The 21,371-nt window shown below is 43.2% G+C and overlaps 1 protein-coding gene across 2 annotated transcripts in view; it reads left to right on the forward strand.

Moving 5' to 3' along the window:
* Window positions 1–4,951: 4,951 nt before the first annotated feature.
* Window positions 4,952–21,371, forward strand: part of NEBL (nebulette) — a 371,607-nt gene continuing 355,187 nt past the window's right edge. The window contains exons 1-2 of one of the 2 annotated variants that reach the window (XM_021666840.2): window positions 4,952–5,378; window positions 6,645–6,739. In XM_021666840.2, the coding sequence (XP_021522515.1) occupies window positions 5,310–5,378; window positions 6,645–6,739 (164 nt within the window). In that variant the 5' untranslated portion in view covers window positions 4,952–5,309. The remainder of the gene's footprint in view (window positions 5,379–6,644; window positions 6,740–21,371) is intronic. The other variant, XM_064368377.1, reaches the window with a different exon arrangement.

Here is a 21,371-nt window from a genome sequence, read left to right on the forward strand (position 1 = left end):
TTTCATTAGGATGCCCTGGTGATTACAGTGGATCCACCTGGATAATCTGGGATAATCCCCGAGTCTCAACATTCTTAACTTAATCACATCTGCAAAGTCTCTTTTGCTGTGTAAAGCAATATATTCACCAGTTCTGGGCATCAACATGTGGCCATTTTAGGGGTTGGTGCATTATTTTGCCTGCCACGAAGGGTCTGTCTTGTCCTTTATTGCATGGGGCTCATTCCTGAAGGGGCACAGCAAGGGTTGCTGCTCCTCCTACCTTTCTTTTTTGTCTTTCCAAGTCTTGAAAGGTTTTGGCTCACACTTGCAATTCTGAGTTGATATCTATAAACACTTTCAATAAATTGGAAGTTGGGGAACTTATTTTGATATGTCATCTATCAAGAAATGTTTCATCATTATTTGAAGTTTGTTGCCGTGCTGTGCTATGTTGGGGGAGCATTGAAGTGATGTAAATAAATTTTCGCATGTATACCAAAGCAAAATAATCCCCAAAACAGGAAAAATAGTAAACACCCCAAACCCTTCACTTTAGGGGCCCTTATATTCTCTGGGGGAGAGGAAATAAGGTAGCTCGAGCTCCTGGTGTGATGTGTGGTAGTGATGACTGTTTCTAGCTATCTTTTCCTGACTTCCCAGTGTAAATTAGAAATTCCTCCTCTATTCTTCCATGGTATCTAGAGTTGAGCTTTACTTCAGAGCATTTATCATATTCTATTATAATTCTTTGCTTATTTATCAGTCCCACTAGATTTTATTATAAGCAGAGATCATGTCTTATTCCCCAATGCATTTCCTGGTGCCCAACATCCTGCCTACCAATAATTATATGTTGAATGGATGAATGAAGGTAATTGTTTCTATAATAGCTTCTGAATCTTGAATTTTTCTTAATGTTTTTATTTTACATTTCTCATTGACTTGCAGGAATACTATAATGGCAAATGAGATAATTTCTCTACAGTGCTTAAGATCTTTGGAGAAATGCTTAATTAGGCTAAATCTCATATGCAGATATCAGATGAAACTGTGAGCCAAAATTGACCATTTTCCTTTCATTTGCCACCAAAGTTGTTGGTTGGGAAAACTTGCCTCCATGGTGACGTTTGAATTAGCTAGAAAAAATATGCACAAATTTACATAATACCTGACAAATGGAAAACACACAGTTGAGCTGTATAAAATGAGATGATGAAATAATTAATTAATAATAAAAGCTCTATACTGTATTGGCCACTGCACTTCTAACAGCTCACCTTTTAGAAAAATAAAGAATGTGGCCGGGTGCAGTGGCTCATGCCTGTAATCCCAGCACTTTGGGAGGCTGAGGTGGGTGGATTACCTAAGGTCTGGAGTTGGAGACCAGCCTGACCAACATGGAGAAACCCCATCTCTACTCAAAATATAAAATTACCTGGGTGTGGTGGCACATGCCTATAATCTCAGCTACTCAGGAGGGATTCCATTAGCCAAAGAAAGTCACACAGTCAAGCTCCTACTGAGACAGCAGAAGCATTAGAACCTGGGAGACGGAGGTTGTGGTGAGCTGAGATCATGCCATTTCACTCCAGCCTGGGCAATAAAAGCCAAACTCTATCTCTAAAAAAAAAAAAAAAAAAAAAATAGGAATGTATACTGAATCTTTTATGTCAGTTTGTTAATTTCTGGTTTTTGGTGAAGTGATGAAGTGGAAAACATTTCTCTTGAAGTCTCATCATTGACATATTAGTGAGCTTTTGCTGCCGTAACAAACAGTCTCCCAAATCTCAGTGACTTATAACAATAATTATTTCTTACTCCCGTCATGTGAGGGCTGTGGGATTGCTGTGGCTCTGTTGGGCATGGGTCAGCCCATCTCATTCTTGGACAAAAGTCAAAGAAGCAGTCACCCCCCTGCGGTATGATCTTTCCAAGGCCAAGGGCCGAAGCGCAAAGGGGTAGGAGAACAGGGCAAACTATGCAAGTGCATTTTAAGCTTCTGTTCAGATACGACATATGTCATGTCCACTCACATTCCATTGGCCAAAGGAAGTCACATGGTCAAGCTCAGAGGGGAAAGACACACTGCCTATAGGAAGTGTGCCAAGATAGGAGAAAAAAAATTGTGAACAAATAAAATCATCCGTCACACTCTGCATCCAAAGTAATGTTAGTCAAAGTCATTGTTTGGCCTTTTATGATATTAGTTATGCTTTAAAACTTTTATTTGGAGTTCAATTTATGTAGCCTGAATAATAAAGGGGATTATAATTGATTTGCATAAATAGGGCTCTCATAAATAGGAGGAAAAAGTAAACAGATTTGGGGATTTTAGCTAAAGAAAAAAAATTCAACTTTGTAAATATAGAAGTGTTTTTAGGGTGGTGATGAAGGTCAGTTATTTTTTATATCTGCGGATGTCCCCGCCAACAGAAAAGGCTTGAAATTAAAGTAGAGATATTGAGGTAGAGTTACATAAGGAACAATTTCTTAACCAGTCAAGTGAAAAAGACATGGAAGGGCAAAAGATCTCCTTAGTAGACAATTCAATCATTTATCTGCTTGAAGAGGGAAGGCTGGCTAGAGGACAGGTTTCTGCCAATTCTTTGTTTATAGTACTTTGAATCTGGAAATAAAGAAGTCCTTTTAAGACAGATGGTATTACAATTCTTCTTACATCAGTAAAAATGGCATTAAGGAACTTAGAAGCTGGTTTGATGTAGAAAGTCAGAAATAAATGAGAGAAAAATGTAACTTTGAGCATGTATTGCTTCTTCAGAGGATAAAACATCACCTGAATACTGGTTTTAATGTATTTGTTCATTCGATTCATACTATATGTCAGGCACTGTGATTGTTGGTGGTTTGGTAAAAAGTTATAAAATGTGTCTGGGTGTGGTGCCTCAAGGCTGTAATCCTGGCACTTTGGGAGGCTGAGGTGGGAGGATCACTTGAGCTCAGGAGTTTGACACAAGCCTGGGCAACACAGGAAGACCCCATCTCTAGAAAGAATACAACAGTTAGCAGGGCATGGTGGTGTAGGTCTGTGGTGCCACATACTCAGGAGACTGAGATGGGAGGATCACCTGAGCCTGCGTGGTCGAGGTTGCAGTGAACCGTGATTGTGCCACAGCACTCCAGCCTGGGTGACAGTTAGACTCTGTCTTAGAAAAAAAAAAAAAAAGGTTAATACAACTTAAAAGGTCGGAAGTATTCAGCTATAAATATCACATATCACCAGCATTCTTGCTCCAAATTTTTGTGGTTACAATTTGAAAAAGAGAATCAGAATAAGATATTCAAACTATAAACGTTAAAAAAAAAAAACAAAAAAACTACTGCCTTTCAGGTGAGCACATACTTTTTTTTTTTCCTTCCTCATACATTTCTAATGAGCTCTGAAATATTTCTAAAAGACAATTGATCCTCTCTGACAGCAAATGCTCATTTTATTTGCTTTTAAGGTGGACTTGCGAACATGGCCGTGAGTGAGCAGCTCAGGGCCTGTTGCATTTGGTGAATACTTTAAAAGAAGTGAGGTCTTCTGGAAAGTCAAACAGCTCAGGATTATTGTGAATATGTCCATCAGTGCAGCTGTTTAAGAGGCCCAGAAACCAAGGGTTTTCTTTTGTCATGAAAAGCTGCAGCCATGATATTTTTTTGAAATGACAGAAATATTTGTCAGAGCAGTGGCAGCTGGTATGTGGCATGATTGAGTCTTAATCTGTGTGCTAGCAACGGAATGTGTTCGCTTCTTTGTTATAACCAATTTATAGTAATCCTAGCTGACTCTTCCTAGAGCTTCCCTTGAGCCAGGAGGATTGAAGCACTTCAGAATTGCTGACTCATTTAATCCTGACGGCAGGAGGGTAGAAGCTGTTGGCTAGCTGCATACTTATTCCCATTTTGTAGATTAAAGAACTGAGGCACAGAGCCACTAAGAATTTGCACAAGGTCACATCATTAGATGGGGGGGTCAGGCTTTGAACCCAGGCTGTGTTCCATTCATTTGGCTGCCTCTCATCAAGTGAGTCCAATAACCTGACCTCTTATTAAAAGGAAGAAGCGATTCCTGTTCCCGTTGGTTTCATCCTACCCTGAGCCTTCTACTTGATTTTCTGGCTCTTCTGGTTTGGACCATGAGTTTGTAATTGCTTTCCTTAATGCAGGTGAAGAACTTTTTTCCAGATCCTTGCGGTGTTGAATTGCAAAACAATACAATGTATATACATTCATGCACACTTAAAACGAGCAATGGCCATTTATTAATCAAGAGAGGCTTGACTCGGGCCTAAAATGACCAGTCGCTTTGCAAGGACAGATGTTAAAAAGCGCGGGGTCTCGGAGCCGGTGAGAGAAGGCTCTTTCCCATCCAGGATCCGAGGACTTCCCGCGGGCACACGGGGTTCGCGTCCTCTCGGAAGAGGCCCGTGGGAGCGGGCGCAGCGCAACCCCAGGCACTTCTGGGACGTGGGTCTCCGGGTTCCCCGCGGATCTCCCGGCTCCCGGGCCTGGGCGCGTCGCTGAGCGCAGCAGAGGCAGCCTCTGCCCTGGGACTGGGCGCCGCTGTCCCCGGTTTCACCCGCAGGAGGAGGAAGGAGGGCGCACCCTAGCCCCGCACTCCCCGCGACCTATGGGTGCCGGGGACGTCAGCCTGGGATGAGGGTGCCCCCGGCTGGGGAATAGAGGAGGGAGGGGAGGGAGTGCGCGGGTTTGAGCACTCTCCCCACCGGTGTTTGTCACCTCCCCCGCCTCGATCCCTCCCTCCCCAGCCGCCGCCCACCTGGACTCCCCGGCCAGCAGCCGCGGTGGCGCTAGGCTCGCTCCCCAGGCCTCCCAGTCGCACCCGCGGCGGTTTAAGAAGCTCTCCGGGTCTCTGCCCGCCCCCTCCGCCGCTGTGCTCCCCCTCCCCGGGTGCCCGACGCTCACGTTCCCTGCCTCTTCGGTCGGGGCGCGCCGGTGGGTTTGGCCTGCGCGGCGGCGGAGGCGAGGCGGGGGAGCGAGTGAGCGCAAGGGGCGGGCGCGAGTGGCTGTGTGAGTCACCCGTACCTGGAGTGCGAGCGACGCAGACCCAGCGGCGCGGAGCCGGAGTAGGAGCCGAGCCCCAGCGCCCGAGAGCCCGTGAGCGCGGCCGGCCCCAGGCGCCAGACCCCGCCGCCCTCCCCTTGCACTCGCCCGGGGCCCGGCGCCGACTCCCCGCCCGGCGCCCGGCGCCCGCCACCCGCAGCCCTCCCGCCTGCCCGGAGGCGGTTCGGGGCTCGCCGGGGGATGTCACAGCGGCTCCTCGGAGCCAGCAGCCGCCGCCGTCGCCCCCGGGAACTGCGATCATGAACCCCCAGTGCGCCCGTTGCGGAAAAGTCGTGTATCCCACGGAGAAAGTCAACTGCCTGGATAAGGTGAGCGAGGGGGCGCCGGGCCAGCCTGGACCTGCCGGGCGCCGGGCTGCACCTGCTCCGAGAAGTTTTGGCACCGGGGATGGAAAGCGATGAGTGGGTCGGTGCGTGTGCGTGTGCCTTGGCACAGGGGGAGGGCGCGAGAACGAAGACGCCTGCGGGAGTGTCAGATACCATGCTTGGCGATTCGATTGTGATGTTGGAACCGGGAAGGGCTTTTGTCGCGCTGCGGGACTGCGCGACATCGGCCAAGCCGCTGCGGAGGTCGCAGGGCGGTGCGCGGCCCCGGGGCCGGAGGGACCAGGCTGGGCACCCGGGGGGGTGCTTCGGCGAGCCGCGCCCCCTCTACCTCCACTGGTGTCCCACAATACCCCCGTCCCCCTCCCCACAGATCCGCCCGCATCCCCACCTCCCCCGCCCACCCCCAGCGCCTCCTGTGACCGCGGCGAGGGGGAGAGGCAAATAGTAATTACTATGTCATGGGGCGGCCGCTGCCGCATTGCTAAGAATAATCCCTGCCGGAGAGCCCCGGCTCAGCGCGGCGAGCTGGACCCACGGGTGTCTAATCCACCGGGTGGGGAATTCCAGGGGAAGAGGTTTTGCAGCCAGGTCCCTCCAGCCAGGGACGGAGACGAACAGCCGGGGAAAGAGCCCTCCAAGCGCGATCCGGAGTGACTGACAGTTGAAACCAGCCAGGGGCGTTCTGGGGAAATTTGCTTCTGAAGATACAAATGCTTCGTTACCACAAGCTGTCATCCTGACAGTCATCCCGAGCAGAGTCCGAGGTCCAGCATTTTAGTGGAAGTCGATCAGGTGTGGGGGTACTTACATAGCCCTCCTCCAGCCCCCTCAGCTTGCCTGACTTCTGGTGAACACATATTTATTGAGATCCTACAAACCCTGCATTTAGACACTTTGAAGTGGATTCCTTTTGGTTTTGAAGCCACTCTCTGGGCCCTGTTTCTGCATTAACAGAGCTCAGAATTGTTTTCTGGCTGTTCACAGAAGTGCTGTTTCGACAGGGCCTTGACAGTTCTTTCATGGTGCGTCAGTATATTGTGGTGGGTCTTCCTTTAAGACTCAATTTTCAGAGCTGGCTGCTTTATTTACTTAGCTGAAAGTAGGTAAACACATCCACAGTTCCCTGCACTCATTTTGTTGTAGTATTTTCAGTTAGAGGGACTCTGAGGCACTTAAAAGCCTTCCTTCTGTGCCCATCCTGGTGAGAACTGGCATTGTACTGAATTTTTAAATATATTTTTTTTCCAGTATTGGCATAAAGGATGTTTCCATTGTGAGGTCTGCAAGATGGCACTCAATATGAACAACTACAAAGGCTATGAAAAGAAGCCCTATTGTAATGCGTAAGTATTGTCAACATGCTTGCCAGGTGTGGCACAGCCTCAGAGCTTGAGAGCCAGTGGACCTGCCTGTTCTGAAGAATTGACTCGCTGTGTCACCCAGGTGTGGCAGTGGCCAGTTACCTGTTTATGTCACAGACTCTGGGACCGTGTACTTTGTGGATGATCACTGCTTTTTATGCCTTTCTAATGTGTTGGGTAACTTCTATGTGACTTCAACCAGGTTAGTTTTAGAGGTTCACAGTGTTGCAGACTTAGGGACACTTAGAAGCTGCAGAACTTCCCCACTGAGAACGTGTGGGCTCTGAAGTGCATGTCAGGTAGATTTCCATTTTAATCCTGTGTCAATTTCCATTTTAATCATAGGATGTTGCCATACTGCAATTTCATACCTGAACCTAGTTGCTATGGAAAGGAGCCTTGCTCGTCTGGTCTTAGCTGAGACCACTGCGGAGATTCTGGGCTTAAACAGGAAATCAAAGAATGGTTTGGAGAATGGAACTAAAGACATGGGTGTTCCTGGCTGGTTAGTAGTAGGTCGGTTGTAGTAGACCTACTGCAGTAGACCGGGTACTTCTGGCTGGTTAGTGCTGTAGTAGGTGGGGATTAAAAAAGGTAAGCATTCTTTGGAAGGCTGTTGTGTAGGCATGCTGCTAGCCTAGAATAGCAATTAGCTAGCATTTATATTGTGCTCACCATGTGTCAAGCTCTGTTCTAAGCACTTTATACATACTGATCATTTAATCTTTACAACGACCCTGCGAGTTAGGGGACACTACTATTACCCCCATTTGGCAGGTAATGCAATTGAGGCCTTGAGAGGATGAGGCTCAGGAGGGGGCTTAGATCACTCCTGGAGGCTGCTGGCAGTTTGACTTGGCTAGTGTTTCCAAATGTCTACCTTGCTGCCCCAGGAGCACATGTTTCTCCACTCCTGTGAGCAACCCCCCACCCCAGACTATTTTCAACTGTAAGCTCTTGGCCCTGATGGTTTAGTTTTCTCACCAGTTCCCCTGTGAGGTTGGCATGATCTGGAGGCAGCAGAAGGGCCTCTGGACCCCTGGCCTTTTGGCTGGAATAGTGCCATTTCATCCTTCCTACAGTGTTTGAAGTAGGTTCATCATTCAGATCTCCTGGAGATGGAGAGCCTGGGATTCATTCATGCTTCATTACATACTGACAGTGTGTTATCACAGACAGTAAATTTTAGGTAAGTGAATGGAATGTGCTCATACCTCTCTGGTGAAGAACTTAAAAAATATTCATATGGTGAAGACTGTTTAATATTTGTGTTTCCTTAATCCTTAATGCTTATAGGTAAATCAGAAACTTTTCAAGAAATCAGAAAACGGGAGCATTGAACAGAATTCAGGACTTTCTTGGAGAGGAGAAGTCCACAGATATTCCCCAAACTTTCTGATGTTTTCAACCCTCTTATACCATGCTTCCTATTCGAATAGCCTGATGCAAGAATGAGGTTTCAGTGTCATGGTTTCCTGCTTCCCTTCCAGAGAACCATAAATGACTGGTTAAAGATCAAAGGCAGGCATAAGGAGAAGGGAAAAGGCCCCAACCACCCATAAACGGGATAATTGTTCTTTGGTTAAAGGAAAGTGAACCATTCTTCCTGTAACTGTTTCAGTCCGCAGTCTAATTCCATCAGGCTTTATGGACCACATCGGGATTCAGGATTCTTTATAGGGCAGGGCCAGAGTTTAACCCCAGTGATAACAATGCCTTTGGGTGGCCCTGGCAGGCCTGAAGGGATTGGGAGGGAAGGAGGAAAGAGACAGAAAGAATATGGGGAGAGAATAGCAATTACAACAAGGAGAGAGACCTGAATAAGGGAGGAAAAGAAATGATCAAAAATAAAAGGACAGAAAAAGGTGCAACTGAAGCAGAGTTCTTGACTGCATTAGGTGGCTTGAAAATTATTTAGTGCTTATGGCTTAGTTCGGATTCAATCTAATTTAAAAAGTTTATAAGATTCTGGATGAGTCAGGAAGGGCTATTTCGCACTTGGACTTAATAGTGATGAGTGCCCAGAAACGTTGAGATTTGCCTCCCCCCGCCTCTGCAAAAAACGATTCTACTTATAAAAAAGAAACGTTCTGCTCTATTGCTTCATAGATCTGAATCTTATTTTTAATACTCTCAATATACATGTATAAAATGTTTACAGATTTTTCTCTCTAGAATGTCTCATATGATTCCAGTACATTATTATTAGTTTTAAGTTGAATTCTGGGGGTTGCACCCCAGGATTTTTGCTTCGTATTGAACCTGGTAGTCCACTTTATTGAGCAGATAAATAGGGGGAAATAGGAATCTATCCTTGTGAATGAATGAGTAGAGAGCTGATATTTAAAATTTAGTCTTAGGTTCATGTCATAGCTTGATATGCTACCACTAGAAAACGGAGCCTGGCAAAGTTTTGGGTTCTGCCTGCTTTGAGGGTTCTGGGCTCGAAGGTCCTGCTGTCAGTTCGTAGTCTGCTAAGGATACATGTTGCTGTGTAAACTGGCTGGTCAGTGTGGATTGGCCTCTGGGGATCCTGATGCATCTGCTCTAATTTAGGTGGTGCATGTCAATCAGCTGTTCCCTGTGGTTGTGGCCAGAGGGCCGCCATAATTTCTCTGGGTCAATGGTAGAAAATTGATTCTCTAATGTACACTGCTCCCAGAAAATGAAACATTTGCTTTTCATGTAATGCAATATTTTATCTGTACTTGGTTTGGTTCAGAAGTCAGTGTATACACATGCTTAAATGAAAACAACTCTTCATCTTCCCCTGTCACTTTTTATTGTGAAACTTTTCATACGTGCAAAATAATTGAAAGAATAATACAAGGAACATCTATATCTCCTCCACTGACGTCAACTGTTGTTAACATTTTGCCATGTTGGCTTCATGTTTTGCTCCATCTAATTATATGTCCAAATATTTTTATTATTGTTGGACCATTTTTCCATTTCATACATCAAGTTGGTTTCATACATTGTGACATTTCATCCCTAAAAACTACATCATGCATGCAGTAAGAATAAGGACATTTTCTTAAAGAATCATAGAGCCTTTATTATGCCTAAGAAAATTAACAAATGTGTTATTACAACATATGTTGTTTATTTTTACATTTCCCCATTGTCCTAAGGATGTTCTTTATAGTTGTTTTTTTAAAAACCAGGATCAAATCAAGGTTCATACTTTACATTTAGCTGTTATGAAAATGACAACTTTTCTTAGCTATTAGAGATTCAATATCAGTTATTCGAGTTCTGCTATTATTTCTACTGATTTACAGAACCTCTCCCCACAGTTTTCAGGAAGAGGACTTAAGTAGCATTTCTTATGAAAAATAACATACATAATTAAATGAAGAAGCTTTAAAATAAATACTAAGAATATGCTTAAAACTTGGAAAGCATGAACATAGACATTTAGAATTATTTTAAGAAAACATAAAGGTTCCCTATTTTAATCACTACCTGAGGGCATTCTTTAATGGAATGAAGTAGTGAGTACTTCTTCAGGTTAAATATGTTGCTTGTTTATATTCTCGTGTGTTTAGAGAAGAAACAAGTATTCTGTTTGATTTCGTGCAAAGGAGAACATGTATAAAATGTAATTTACATGATATTTAAATTTTGATCTTTTGATAGAACGATCAAAGTATAGTACACACTAGATGTAAGATTGGGCATAATACCCGTTTCGTTCCTAACGCAGCAGTGCACGCTATTAAAATATTTAAAAACAAACTGGTCTGTTTGAGTGCGTGCCATGTTTTCACAAGCCTTTATGTTTCATAAGCAGGCAATGGATTCTTTAGCATATTTAGGATTTTTTTTCATCATGGAACTTGCAAAGAAATGAGGACTAGGCAAAATTCTTATCATTAAGAGGTGCTGAGAAAATAACACTAGATGATTAGACAAAAAACATAGCTAATATTTCTATGTGAATTTATATGCCAAGCTAAACTATAAACATTTTGCTACCCAGCAAGCCACACAATGAGTATAAATCCTAAGACCATTTGTCAAATAAATTATTTAATTTGATGTGTGTATAAGTCAAAATTGCATTTACTATGTCTTTGTAAAATATACATTGGTTCTTAAAATTTCCTGAGAGGTATTACCACTTAGAAGTAGCATTGCCAGTGATTGGCCAGCTAATGTGTTCTCACCAAATGTCAAGTTATATTAGGTGTGGGGTGCCAGCAAGGAACAATGAAATAGTTTAACATGGCCTTGCCAATAATTTCCCCAAAAATTATTTGGGCTGAACATCATTCGCAGACATATTTTTGTGCTGGACATTTGTTCTGACCTGCCTACATTTACTATATACCTATCTTAGTCAAGTGTACCTTTAATTATGGGGCTAAAAGAACACAAGTATCCATATGACGTATCTTTAGTGATCCTTCCAAATAAGATTCCCTCTCATCAAAGAGTTCCACTTAACATGGTTTTGGAAGACTTTAAAAAATAAAACAGCAGGCGCTGACTGTTGTGTTTACTTTCGCTCTGGCTGTGTTGGCATTCCCTCTCGTGAATATTTATTGTCTTTCTATTGCCTGGAAGAGGCTGGGCTGGATGCATCTCGTGACAAGTCACCCGGAACGGTCAGCACAGTTCCGCCAGCCTGTGTTGAGTGTGATTATCGAGGCCAGTGCTCCGCTGCCTCTCACGTACCATTTCACTGCTGGTCACTCCTCATTAATGCCTTTCCTAAGGGTAATCAGAGGACTCAGAAGGAAATTAAATTGAAACCTGAGAGTATTTCCACCATCCATTTTTCTTATCTGTGGTTGGGCCTCTGAATTTGGTTCTAGAACACTCCAAGGACTTGAGTTATCTCAAGGAGGTTGATGAAATTCCTGCTATGAAGTTAGCTTTGATTACAAAAGAATGTGTCATGGAGTACAACATGTTGTAATTGGAGGTTTGGAGCTAGATGGAGCTGGAGTTGAATCCTGGCTCTATCCTGGCCGACTGAGCCAGTCTCTGGATTGCCAAGCATCAGTTTTTCCATTTATCAAATGGGCATAGTAATACTGAACCCATAGGGCTGTGTGAGGAGTAATGAAACAACACCAGGAAAGCCTGTAGCCCAGTTTCTGGCACATAGCAGACCTCCAGGAAACAGCAGTGCCCTTCTTTCCTCATTGGTACTTTTTTGAGGGGTGAAGAAAGAGTGGAGAAGGGAGAAGAGGAATTACATCAATAAGTAATAGGAACTCACTCACACCTATTAAAAGGTTTATGCCAAAATTTTTCACACTGCGGGCTGCTACCCGTTAGAGGGTTATAACCATAATTTAAAGAAGGAAGAAAAGAGAATGAGAGAAGAGAAAACATTGGAATTCATTTAAGTACTAAAATGAGGATTGTTTTGGCAAACATATTTTTTTCAGTGATATGGGTACATGGGTATACTGGATCATGATGTAGAAAATATTTTTTATTGGAAGTGGTGATTGAAAGGTATGAGACACATTAGTTTAGTTCCATATTCTTAATGCCTCATAGATCAGAGAGCATTGAAAGTTACTTGTGAAGTAGTGTCATGCAGTAAGTTTGTGAATCCTAACAGCCACGCCGCTGTTTGTGCCAATCATACCCCACCCCACAACTTTCCCTGGGGTTCAGTCCAACACAGTCATCCCACAGGTCTCAGCTCAGCAGTAAGAGACCACACCATCCTGTGCAGGAACAGCTTACCCGTCTGTATCCTCCAAGGGTTCTGTCCTGTGTATCTGCATATCCCCTGAGCCTGACATGTAGATGAGATTGGGCACATTTGGGGTGGTATGGCCATAGACGAGCCTGGCATTTAGAAGGTACTTGATAATATTAGGCACCTTAGTGGCTATGAGGACTGTGTTGGCCTCTGCACTTAGCCCCCAGTTTAGGATGAGGCCCAGGCTAGTTTCTTTTGGGAAGGCAGACAGAGTTTACATAATCCAGAAGAACTGGATTAGGACGAAGCTTTGAGGAGCCTGATCCATGTGGACTGGTAGCCAGGGTTCACTAAGCTTGAATACCACGGGATAAAGCAGCCCGCTTTTGGGTCAGGCTCACGTCTTCTGATCTGTAATGAATGTAATGGGAATTTACTTTCACTACTTAGAGGTTTGGTTTCAAAATATGACATGTTTCTAAAAACATTTCTTATGAATGCTCGTTTATTTCCTTCTGGGCTAAATTAGAATTTGTACAATGGGAAAATAATTCCCACCTACCAGGGACTTTATAGAGATTGAATGGGGAAATGTTTGTAAACTTGAGACCATCAAATAACACCTAAGGGCCCAAATGTCAGTCTATTCTTTTATCTATAATAATAAATGGAAAACTGTTGTCTCATATTTCTCCCTTAATGATAAAAGGTCACCTTGTTAAAAGTGACCATTTCTATCAAAGGAATCTGTGGCATGTAAGAGTTCTAGTTATCCATCCACTGCAGTGTGCCCTGCCTGACTTTTTAGTCTCATACCTCATGGAAAAAATTAGACCTTTGCCCTTTCACATAGTATCTGACATGAGAGGATGACAGTTTTCTTTTTTCTTTTTTGGTTATAATTGGATGATTGAAAACAAGGCAAGGAGATACTTTGAGCCAAATAAAAAGGTTCCAGTGTATATGTAAAATGATCTGGTTCTCAGTTACTGTATTGGACCATTGGCAATATCTAATGCATTTTGGTATCTTTTGAAGTCGTTGTAGGGAATCATATTTACAAATCACACTCTGCATTCTGTCCCATTTGAAAATGTTTCTGAAAGGTGCCTTTGATGTGTAAGTTCTGCCTGTTTATGATGATGTATTTATTATGGAATGATGTCAGATTAGAAAAGACTTTGAGATGAAGCCCAGCAGATCTCTCCTGAATCATGGTGAAATGCAAGGTTAATGCGAGATATAGATATGTGTGCTTAAAGCTATATTGATTATATGTCAAGGGCCTGTGCAAGAGTACATTTCAGTAGGTCTTCTTTAAATGTTTTCAGATGAGTGCTTTACAGAGTGGTTCCTAGGACATCAGGGAGTAAGAGAGATACAGACATAGCCATGCATGACACCCTTGTCTTTGAAGGCTTTGAGCTCCTTCAAGTCTCTAGAGGAAGGAGAAATCAATTATTTTTCTGTTCTGTTTCAGTTTTTTTTTTTTTTTTTTTTTTTGAGACAGGGTCTTGCTCTGTTGCCCAGGCTGGAATGCAATGGTGTGATCTCGGCTCACTGCAACCTCTGCCTCTCGGGTTGAAGTGATTCTCCTGCTTCAACTTCCCGAGTAGCTGGGATTACATGCACCTGCCACCACACCCAGCTAATTTTTGTATTTTTAGTAGAGATGGGGTTTCACCATGCTGGCCAGGCTGATTTGAACTCTGGACCTCAGGTGACCTGCCTGTCTCGGTCTCCCAAAGTGCTGTGATTACAGGCATGAGCCACCACGACCAGCCTCTGTTTCAGTTCTTATAGTTAGTGTTACTAGGAAGACTTTGGCTTTTAGCTTTAGGAGACCTTGGCTTTAGCATGGGATCTAGGATAATATTTATGAGCTGAGTACCCAGAACATTTTAGCAACTAAGTAAAAGGATTATTATTGATTCTTCTATGCTCAGGTTGGCTGTTTGAATTCAGCAAAGTCCTGCTCATGAGTCTAACAGTTCTTCAGGCCGCTCTAGTTGAACCTAGATATGGACACAGACCTAACCATGAAAACAGGAAGTGATGAGAAGGACCAGGTTTAAGCGGCAATGATTGTTTCTTCCATCACTGGAAATCCCATATTAATTTTATTTATACTTAGCTGTGCATTTTTCTTAGCACAGTCTTTGAGGGAGTTGCTTTGCGTTTGACTTCTGTTTACTTTTTCACCCTCTCTGTTGACTCATTCTTATTGAATTCTAGGAGGAGGCAGAAGAGAACTAGTTCAATGTGTGCATTCTTAAATAGCATCTGATCGATAACCGGACCGGTGGTCTGTTGTACTTCTCCATCAGCTCAGCGGTCTAAAAAGCCATTTGGATAAAAATCTTTGATCAGCACTCCGATGCTCATTATCCGTCAAAGGCAGGTGCAAACCAAACACAGAGAACTTGGAGAGACAGGATGGCTGAGCTCAGCCGAGGGTCTATAGATCTGGGATGTGGAGCAGGAGTTGGATGGTTGCCTGCCAATACTGAATTTGGTTTTTAAATATGACTCCTGTATCCATTAATTGATCCAGAGTGTGAATTCCAGCAAATTCAGGCACTGCATGGAGTGGCAAGAACACTGCAGCAAACACACACATCAGTGCAGAAAGATGTGCCCTGTAAGTAGATGCATTTTTGATCGCCTGTTTGCATAACCTGCACTGTCTTCTCCTGCTTACCTCCCCACTATCTGCCCAGTCTCCTGGGCTTTATGCATTTCCTGCCACCACAGTTATTTTCTGAAAGCATGGTTCTGATCATACTACTCTCTTGCTCGAATACCTTTGATGGCTTCGTATTGCCTATAGGAAAAAAAAATTGGGTTTCTGTTAGACATTCAGGGCTTTTCACAATCTACCTCCTTTATCCACTTCCATTTAACTTCCTTCTCTCCAGCCACACTGGTCTGTTAGCTTTGAAACCTTCACCAGATTTCTTAACCTAAGCCTCAGTATCCTCATCTGTAAAATGGGTATAATAGACTCTACCTCAGAGGATTAAGGATTCATTGGAATATCCAATCTAATAACGAGCTTATCAGAGTTTCAGGCACATGGTAAGGAATTAATAAAAGTTAGATATATTTATAATTTTCATTATTATTAACTAAACACAGTGATTTGACCCTTTACTAATACTGTTCTTATGCCTTCCAGCATAGGAGTGACTTTGATCTTTAAGGCACATCTGTAAGGCTATGCCTACCTTTGCAAAGATATTCTGAATCTCTTAATTAGTGAACTCTTTCTTTGTGCATCCACTGTACTTTGTATGCCTCAATTACATCACTTATCAAAGAGCCTGCTTTGTATTATGGTTGCGTTTGTCTTCCTGTTTGAGTTGGTTTCCTGCTGAGATTGGAACATAGATGCTCTCAGCCTGGAGTGGGAGGTGGGTTGGGGTAGGTGAGGTTAAGTCAGCCTTTAAGAGCTTTGCTCCTTGAAGGGACTACTTTGCTTCTTAAAGATCAAGTGTGTGAGGAATTGAGAATGGGTGTTAAAATACTGGAATGCAATTCTGATGCCAATCATGTGGCGTTAGCATCAATTCCGCAAGTGGAGGATACAGACCCCAACAAAATTGCTCTCACTTCAAGTCCAGGAGTCCCTAGATCACCTACACTTTGGACCAACTGGCTGCAAATTTATGAGTTCCCACAACCCTTCGTATGATAATTAGCTGGAACCATTCACAGGGCTCAGGACAGTGCTGTACTTAAGATGATTGTTTTAGCGTAACAGTTACAAATCAAGATCGGCCAGATGAAGAGACACTTAGGGCAAAGTTTGAGAGGATCCTGGACATGGGGCTTCCCTGTCCTTGTTCTGTGAGATCAAAATGTGTTATCTTCCTAGCATATTGATGCAATCATCAACCAGGGATCTCTACCAAACTTGGTGTCCAGAGTTTTTATTGGGGTTTCATTTTGTAGGCATGATTGATTGACTCATTGGTGATGTGATTATTCAATTTCCAGCCCCCTCTCTTCCCTGGAAAAGGTCTGCTGATCTTATCTGGCTCAAAGCCCCAACCCTCTAATCACAGAGTTGGTTTTTCTGGTACAGCCACCCCTGCACTGAGCCATCTTGATCACATCCCCTTAGACATGGTCCAAGGAGCTCATGAATAACAATGACATTCCAATTACTTGGAAAATTTTAAGTATTTAGAGTATGCCTCCTAGGAACCAGGGACAAAGGCCATTCAAATTCTTTATTAAACAACTGGCGTGCTTCACATTGTCCCCATCAAAGCTACCTTTCATGGGTTGCCTCGTCACATCCTGAACCTTCCTATCCTGTCAGGACATGAATGATAGCCTAAAATCCATCATCTCCAGTCGGTCGATAGAAGCTGGGGAAGATCAGAAGTAGTTTGCTGCCTGTGAACAGGAGGTGTGTGGGGGCACCTAATCATGGGTGGACTCTTAATATAACTCTCTAGATTTTGTTTTTATAGATACACGAGTCTGTCCTATTAGCAAATCACATTCTTGAGGTCAGGAATCATCCTAATTGCCTTTGCCTACACAGCGCACCTGCTGCGTGCTCAGAAACTTGCCCCCTTTTGGAACAGCTTGCCCATCTAGCTTTACTGGGGGCATGGTGAGTTATTTTGGCTGTCCAAGTGATACAGCTTAGCCTGATTCAAGGCATCCCCAGCCAAGAAAGCTGACTCAATGAGAAGGAATAGAGGATGGGTGTGGTGGCTCACAACTAATCCCAGCACTGTGGGAGGCTGAAGCAGAAAGATTGCTTGAGATCAGGAGTTCAAGGCCAGCCTGGACAACATAGCAAGACTCTGTCTCTAACAAAAGTAAAAATAAAAGAGAAGCAATAGACCTATCTTTCCATGAGGATCCATGTGACGATCCCAGCTGTTGCTGGCCATGCTTGGACTGATAATGCCCTTGAACAGTATCGAGCACCTCCTCTGTTTAGGTGAAATATTGAAATTTATCACTTAGTTACTGGTCACTGACATGCAATGGAAGAAAGGATGACAAGAATCATGTTGTCTACAAAGGTAGTCTATGAAAATCACTTTGCTATGACTCTGTTTTTCAAAGTCTCAGGAGTGAACCATGTGTTTTACACATCAGGCCATATACACATTTACTTGCAAATCATGTTTTTTTGTTTTTTTTTTCCTGGAAATAAGTTTGATGGTTTCATTTCCTGAAATGAAATTTAGTCAGGGATTAACGGTCAATTCCTGGTGAATGAAGGTCTTAACAGGCTCTTGTGGAAGAATCTTCTTTTCTCATGTGATTTTTCTTCAATGTTCTGTCTTTTCTCCCACATTTCCAGAACTTTAAAAATAACTCCGTAGGATCTGTGCTTCTCCCCCAACCCACCCTTCCCACCCCATCTCTCCTTTTCTCTCTCTTTCTCCCTGTATGAAGTCTTTTCTGTTGCCAGTGACGTAGTTCTCTGATTCTCTTAACATTAAGGGGAATTCTATTTAAAAATTTCTAGATGCTTACGGCACGTAATAATTAAGGGTTATTCCTATCAGAAATAGAAACACCATATTAGAACAGTTCTTCCTCAGAGGCTACTAAAGAAGGAAAATCCTGTTTAGAGGGTTTGCCTCTGTGGTCTTTTTTTAAAGCAGTAGTTATGTAATGTCAGGTTTAATTGGCTGCGAGCCAGGAAGCTGGTTTATTTGTGTGCCTCTTGTTTCATATACACCTGCAGGGCTGAGTGGTCCGTAAAAAGCACTTAAGATTTGCACACAGGGGCTGCTGCCCAGGAAGTGTCCTGCAGAATGACAGTTTGGCAGATGTTGAAAGAAAAGCATATTGTTGTTGGGTTTTTTTTCTTAATACGGTGATGAGTATATAACAGGCACTGAATAAAAACGTGTTGATTGACTGTAAAAGGACCTTTACTCTGAATGGGAGACAGCAGTCCCTGATCTGATAGCAAGCTTCCCAAGTCTGGCTTCTTTCTCTGGGTCTATAGTGGTGGGTGAGGAACAATTGCTACCCAGGATTTAAAAATTAATTCCCTAGCAGGAGAAAACAGGTGGTAACATAAAAGAAGTCCCTGAATGAAGGAAGGATCAAGTAATTCTCAGAAGAGACCAACAGGGAATGTTTAAGACCTTACCTGTCTGTAGCAATGCATAGGCACGTTAGACGATACGTAAGGTCCAGGGGTTTTGCCGATATGGGATGGGGACGGGCTGATTATTAAATTGTGACAGTGGAGAGGCTTGCTGTGCTAAAAGAGAAACATGTCTAGGAGGTGAACCCATGAATAGAAATAATCTTGAAGGTGAAAAGATAATGGAGAACATTTGAGTGAGAATGAGATGAAGAGGAAACAGGTAGTCCTGCTGCAGGGGAGACCGTGTGCCTCTTGTCCAGATTTGAAATGTCACAGAGGCTTTTTCAATGAACTAGCTGTTGAAGGTTTAGAGAGAATACTAGTTGGGGCCGAGCGTGGTGGCTCACGCCTGTAATCCCAGCACTTTGGGAGGCCAAGGCGGGCGGATCATGAGGTCAGGAGTTCGAGACTAGCCTGGCCAACATGGTGAAACCCTGTCTCTACTAAAAATAGAAAAAAATTAGCCAGGCGTGGTGGTGGACGCCTGTAATCCCAGCTACTTGGGAGGATGAGGCAGGAGAATTGCTTGAAATTGGGAAGTGGAGGTTTCAGTGAGCCGAAATCACTCCGCTGCACTCTTGAGCCTGGGCAACAAAAGCAAAACTCCATCTCGAAAAGAAAAAGAAAAAAAAAGAATATCAGTTGGTTTCTTGCTTTGCTTTTGTGGACAGCGTCACTGCTTTCAAGCTGCTTTGCACTTAATTTGGAAAACAAGTAAGAATTGGTTGATAGGGTAGCAGTTGTGAGAACTTTAGAACAAGTGTTCTCTGTTATGTTGAAGTTTGCAAGTGCAACAGAAGGAATCACACTACATCCAGAGTTTAAGAAGGACTTCAAATGGTGTAGGGGAAGAGGAAGGGCTGTGCTTGTTCACGGAATCTTAGGTTCTCAGAAACTGGGATAAACAATCTGGGCCATATCCCTGTGACTGGTCCAGTCATTACCTCACAGTTAGCCTTTAATAAGGATTTATTGAATAAACAAAAGAAGAAATAAGAAAAACAGGTGGCTCAAGTGAGATAGAAGACTTTGAAAAATAAAATTCTGATTGAAAAAGTGTGAATTCTTTCAGAGTTTCAGAGAGAGAAAGAGGGAATACATCTTTTAAAAAAAGGGTGGAGGAAAAGCATCATAGGATATACCTTGGGAGCTTTCTAAGCTCAGATGAGCCTAACACACAGTTTAAAAGATGGATGACTGAGTGTTCAAAGATGGCAGACAGTAAGAACGGGATCAGGCAAGCCCAAGCCATGCTTGTGAACAATTCTAAAGACAGAGTGGGTTCAAAAGAGCTTATATTCTAAGAAAACAGTGGAACCCTGGCTTGGGGAGGATAATTGTGATAATAAATAGTGACAAGAAAAATTCCTATTTAGCTTTTACACAATTTCTATTTAGCTTTTATCCTTTCAATGAAGAACAATTTACAACTAGAAAAGATCCAAAAACATCATTAAGAAATCAAAGTAAAAGTTAGGAGAGCCAATAGTCAGATAACATCAAGTCGTTCTGAGTTGGGTTAAATAAATTTGAATCTCTCCATCCAGAGGGTGGCATCTTAGGAACCTGAGAACACCCTGTAGATGTGATCTTGGAACTGAGTCACTGGAATCCTGTCCCTTAACAGTGAGAGTGGATGTGGTAGGGGAGTGAAGGGACTATTCCCTTTTGGGGCTGAGGTTTAGTTACTTTACCTTGACGTCCCTCAGTTTTCTCACCTATAAAATGGTGATGTTGTCTCAGTTAGCGCATCTGCAAAATGAGCATTCTGTGTCTCAGTTGCTGATAATAATAGTATTTCCCACTTCTTCTGGTTACCGCAAGGAATAAATAAGATAATCTACGTAAATAATTCACATAGAGTAGACACCGTATAAATGTTGGCTATCATTCCTACTGCCTATTCTCTTTGAGAAATTGTCAGCAAAAGAAAGCTTTGGGGATGGGAAAATATCTCAAGTTTTAGAAAGGGGAAGAGGCAGATTGTAGAAATTATAGCCTAATTGATGTGACATTAATTCCTGGCAAAATTCCCACATGGACGAGTACAGGATGGTATGTGAAGATTTCAAAATAAAAAGTCCTTATAGGTTCTGTCATAGTTTGCTAGGCTTGCTGTGACAAAGTACCATAAATGGGGTGGCTTAAATAACAAAAAAAAAAAGGTGGAGGAAAAGCATCATAGGATATACCTTGGGAGCTTTCTAAGCTCAGATGAGCCTAACACACAGTTTAAAAGATGGATGACTGAGTGTTCAAAGATGGCAGACACAGTAAGAACGGGATCAGGGAAGCCCAAGCCATGCTTGTGAACAATTCTAAAGACAGAGTGGGTTTCAAAAGTGCTTATATTGTAAGAAAACAGTAGAACCCTTGCTTGGGGATGATAATTGTGATAATAGACGGTGACAGGAAAAACTTGTTGTCACACGGTTCTGGAGGCTAAAAGTCCCAAATCAAGGTGTCCGTAGGGTTGGTTTCTTCTGGGAGCTGTGAGGGAAGAATTTACTTCCAGCCTCTTTCCTTGGCTTCTGTTGAATAGATGGCCAGCCGTCTTATTCCAGTGTCTTCACATTAACTTCTCTTCCTGCGTGTCTGTGTTCTGATCTCGTTTCATAAGGACACCAGCTGTCACGTTAGGGCCCACACCTGTGACCTCATCTAACTTGCTTACCTCAGCAAAGGCCCTATCTCCAAATAAGGTCACATTCCCAGGTCTGTGGGGTTAGGACTCTAATGTACTTTTTGGCCTGCAATACATACACGATTCAACCTCAACAGGATCACTAAGAAAAGGTCAAGCAGAG

The sequence above is a fragment of the Aotus nancymaae genome, unplaced genomic scaffold (genome assembly GCF_030222135.1).
Source record: "Aotus nancymaae isolate 86718 unplaced genomic scaffold, 86718_ANA_hifiasm-v0.15.2.pri h1tg000077l, whole genome shotgun sequence".
NCBI classification, from domain to species: domain Eukaryota; kingdom Metazoa; phylum Chordata; class Mammalia; order Primates; family Aotidae; genus Aotus; species Aotus nancymaae.